The 4,212-nt window shown below is 38.6% G+C and overlaps 1 protein-coding gene across 1 annotated transcript; it reads left to right on the forward strand.

The window, feature by feature from the left end:
- The first annotated feature begins 2,351 nt into the window (after nt 1-2,351).
- Nucleotides 2,352-3,414, forward strand: TAAR2 (trace amine associated receptor 2). The gene has a single exon (XM_063294838.1). The coding sequence runs from the start codon at nt 2,395-2,397 to the stop codon at nt 3,412-3,414; it is 1,020 nt and encodes a 339-aa protein (XP_063150908.1). The 5' UTR covers nt 2,352-2,394.
- Nucleotides 3,415-4,212: the final 798 nt, after the last annotated feature.

The raw sequence follows: 4,212 nt of genomic DNA on the forward strand, positions 1-4,212 counted from the left end.
GGTCCAATTCAAGGTGCTGGTTATCACTTATAAAGCCCTACACAGGGTGCAGTCTAATTTTCTCTCCCATTCAGATTTTACTCAGCACTTTCATGTAGACTTAGAGTCCTCATTCTTTATAAGGTGAAGAGTAGGGGCTTCTCAGTGTACCTTCAGTGGTGGTCTCACATTCTCTGAGCTCCACTTTGCTCTCCTTTTATACCTTTAAAAACTGTATCATTCTGATGAGCCTTCTACGTGGATAGGGACTTGGGCTGCCTTGGCAGATGGTCTGTTGTCAACTATGATTTATTTGATTCTATATTTTCCTTGTTTGTGAACCACCTTGAGTCCTTATCAGGATGGCCTATATATCAGCAATTGTATAAACACACAAACAAATAAATAAATAACCCAGAGAGATGATTGCATCCCTTTCAGTGGATGTCTTCAAGAAGAAGCTACACAGTGGGATACTTTAATCTGCACTGATTAGCAAGTTGACTGAATGGCTTAAATGGCTTTTTCCAGTTCTATGATTCTAAGTTCAACCCCCCCTACAATACTAGCCTTGATTCTTCTCCTTCTCCTACCCACATAATTTAAAACATACACATACGCTGAACTTAACTTCACACAATCTAATTTGGCCTGCAGAGAAGCATTTTTTAGTAACTGTTTGACTGAAAGAAATCTCATTTTCAGATTGCATGATGATCTAAAAGTATCACTTTGATTTGGTCATAAAACCTGGTAGATGCTGTTTCACTGTTGAGACCGTCATGATCTTGAAAGGAATAATCCATCCTGGAGAGTTGAGCTCAGTCCTCATTGGTAGCTACCAACCTCTGTGCTTTCCTCCCCAATATTCTGAACAGCAATTTTTCTTGTGCCTGACATTCTCTAGGGAGCTGGATTGCTGTGTTATAAAAGCACAGCATGATTATTTCCCTGTTTATTTTGGAAAAAAACCTGGTTCTTCTGGACATCAAATAGAACATTGATATTTCAATAATTTCATGCAAACAGCCTTCAGGTAGGAGAAGAAAGAAGGAAGGAATTGCAGTGCATAGCATGCTGTTGCTAGTGGAAGTGGTGGGGTAAATTCTTGTCATACATTTCTGTAAAGCTTATTAATAATATTTGAGAATATATTTAGCAGGAGTAGATATTGTGGAACCCATCGGCACCACTGTGGCTGCAGGTTCCATTCGGTGCAGTCATGAAATTCTTGCTGAGGCTTATGATTGATTTTTTTTTATTTCATTCAAAATGTTCCTTTGGTCTGGAGCATTACGAAATAAGAGCTTTAGAGCTCCCATCCATGTGAATCCAGAAGCATTCTTAGATAGAGAGTGGGTATCTACAAAAAGGAGGAAGGACAGAAAGGAAGGTAGAAAGAAATAACTTCATTGCAGTCAATTGGAGTGAACTTGCATCCAACATTGTCCCTGGGAGGTAGAGTAGGACCTGTAGGGTTGGGTTTTTTTTTTTGTATTTCATTGTTTAAATACATATTTATTTATTTTCTTGTGGGGAAATGATCTGCCTACAATGATTATTGCCCTTAATAATCTCTCTGTTACGTTGTTATGACATATCTCTATGTGGACTGCCCTTGCGAAGGAACTACAGGTAGTGCAAAATGAGGGGGTTAGGCCTTTATCAGCATACACTGTCTGTACCACATTACACCAGATCAACTTCATGAGCTTCCAATTTGTTTCTGAGCATCGACCCTCAGTAGCATGGGGACAGAACATTTGAAGGACTCCTTCCATATGGATCATCTTGCAGTTTATTGTCATCCTGAAAAACCTTGGTATTTGTCCCATCACTCAGAAAGGCTGGACTAGTGAACAACTGAGACGCACTTTTCAGCACCTAATTTGTGGCACTCCCAAGGAAGATAAGACAGTTTCCTTATTTTGTTTTAGATGGGCAACAAACATTCTCTTCGCTCAGGATCTTGATGCTTTATTGTTTTTGTCACTCACTGAATGTTTGCTCCTATTTTTCCTTGTTCTAACATATGGTTTCACAGTAGTTTAACTGTATGCTGTCTTAGGTTCCTGGCAGGGAGAGACTGAATAAAATGATAAACCTAAGTCACCATTATGTTATCAAAGGCAGTGATGTAATGCTCGGACTGGCTATTTTATTTCTACCAAAAGAAACAGAAAATCAAATAATAATCTACACAGATCTGAAGAAATGTTGTTTAACTTCTGATTAAATAATTATAGTAATATGAACTTTCTGTAAAAAGTTTTGAGTCTTCAGGGAATGAGTATCTTCCTATAGGATACATTCTGGGAATTCTAATGTAAAACCTTTCAGTTACTTGGGATCTACAGACAGTAGCATACATTAATTTCTGCATCTGATACTTGTCTCATTTTCAGATAAAATACTATGGTTTTTCTTAATGCCTCTAAGCATGTCATTGATTGCTCTGAATTTGGAAATGGATCCTGTCCTGAAAATCCCTGGTCTGTAGGTATTCGAGGAGCCATGTATATATCTCTAAGTGGAGTTATCATCATCACAGTCTTTGGAAATTTGGCGATCGTCATCTCAATCTCCTATTTCAGACAGCTGCATTCCCCAACTAACTTCCTCATCCTTTCCATGGCAGTCACTGACTTCCTCCTTGGCTTCTTCATCATGCCTTACAGCATGGTCAGATCAGTGGAGAATTGTTGGCATTTTGGAATGACTTTCTGCAAAATCCACTACAGCTTTGACCTGATGCTCTGCTTGGTGTCTATTTTTCACCTTTGCTCAATTGCAGTAGATCGATTCTATGCCATCTGTTATCCCCTTCATTATCCATGCAAAATTACAGTTCCTAGAATCAGGCAATTAATTCTTATTTGCTGGTCAGTGCCATCTTCTTTTGCTTTTGGATTGGTTTTCTCTGAAGCATATGCTTCTGGCATTGATATTTATGATATTTTGGTTGCATGTTCTAGTTCTTGTCCAGTGATGTTTAATAAACTTTGGGGAGTTGTTGTGTTTTCATTTGGTTTCTTCATTCCTGCCTCTGTGATAACTGGAATTTATGCAAAAATCTTTGAGGTGTCTAAAAAACATCTGAGGGTCATGAAAAGTTCAGATGACAAAAATTCTAACCAGCTTTCCAGAAGTGCAGACAGGAAAGCTGCTAAGACCTTAAGTATTGTGATAGGTGTTTTTCTCTTCTTGTGGTTTCCATGTTTTGTCACAATTTTAATTGACCCTTTTTTAGGTTTTTCAACTCCTGCTGTGCTGTTTGATGCTCTAACTTGGCTTGGTTACTTCAACTCCAGCTGTAACCCATTAATATATGGCTTTTTTTACCCATTGTTTCAAAAAGCACTTAGACACATCCTCTCAGGAAGGGTATTCCAACAATATTTCTGTACTGCTAATCTCTTTCCTGAAAATAAATAAATAAATGGTCTTATTTATCAAACTAAGGCAGTCTGTGGGGCTTTTTAAACCTAAAATGCTATCCTTTGTGCAAGTACAGAAAATGGTCCTTTGTGCAAGTACAGAAAATGGTCCATAAAGCCAAACACCCAGCTTTAAATTTTTGAATGGTTATGTGGATGGAAGAAATATAGTAGAATCCAGAGCTGTGTCAACAATGAAGGGGAAGGCTTCCTAGTGATGATGGTCAGAAGTATATTTGCAGGAGGCCTTGGCAATAGTCCAGCTGATACTTCAGAAGACACTGAACGGTCAGCAGTACCTGGAGAGAATGGAGGCCTCTGGAATAGGATAGGGTTGAGATCCATTTGGCTGAAGAAAGAGATGGCAACCATACATTTCCTGAAATGGTGATATCTGGGTTATATATAAACTAAGTTATTGTAAGCAGACTTACAATCAGGCCAATTGGCGTGCTGATAGTATTGCTCCAAGGTGCCACTTGTCCCTTTTGTTTCATTGTGCAGTTATGGATAGTGGACAGAGGACAGGTAGGGTTTACAATCAATAGATAAAAGTTTCCAAAATGTTCCATGACTGTATGCTTAAATCAGAAATGAAATGATGGTAAAGTTGTTGAATAAACAAATGAACCATTTCAGAAGCAGAGGGGAAGTCATCACAGGGAAGAAATGAGCTGTCTTAGAAAACCCTCCAGGCTTTGACACATGGAAGGTTAGTAATAATGTCCAAGAATTGTATCTCAAGGCACCTGAGGAAGAGATGTAATACTCCAGCTGGTTTGTTGGGGAAAAATGT

The sequence above is a fragment of the Candoia aspera genome, chromosome 1, assembly GCF_035149785.1.
Source record: "Candoia aspera isolate rCanAsp1 chromosome 1, rCanAsp1.hap2, whole genome shotgun sequence".
Classification (NCBI taxonomy): domain Eukaryota; kingdom Metazoa; phylum Chordata; class Lepidosauria; order Squamata; family Boidae; genus Candoia; species Candoia aspera.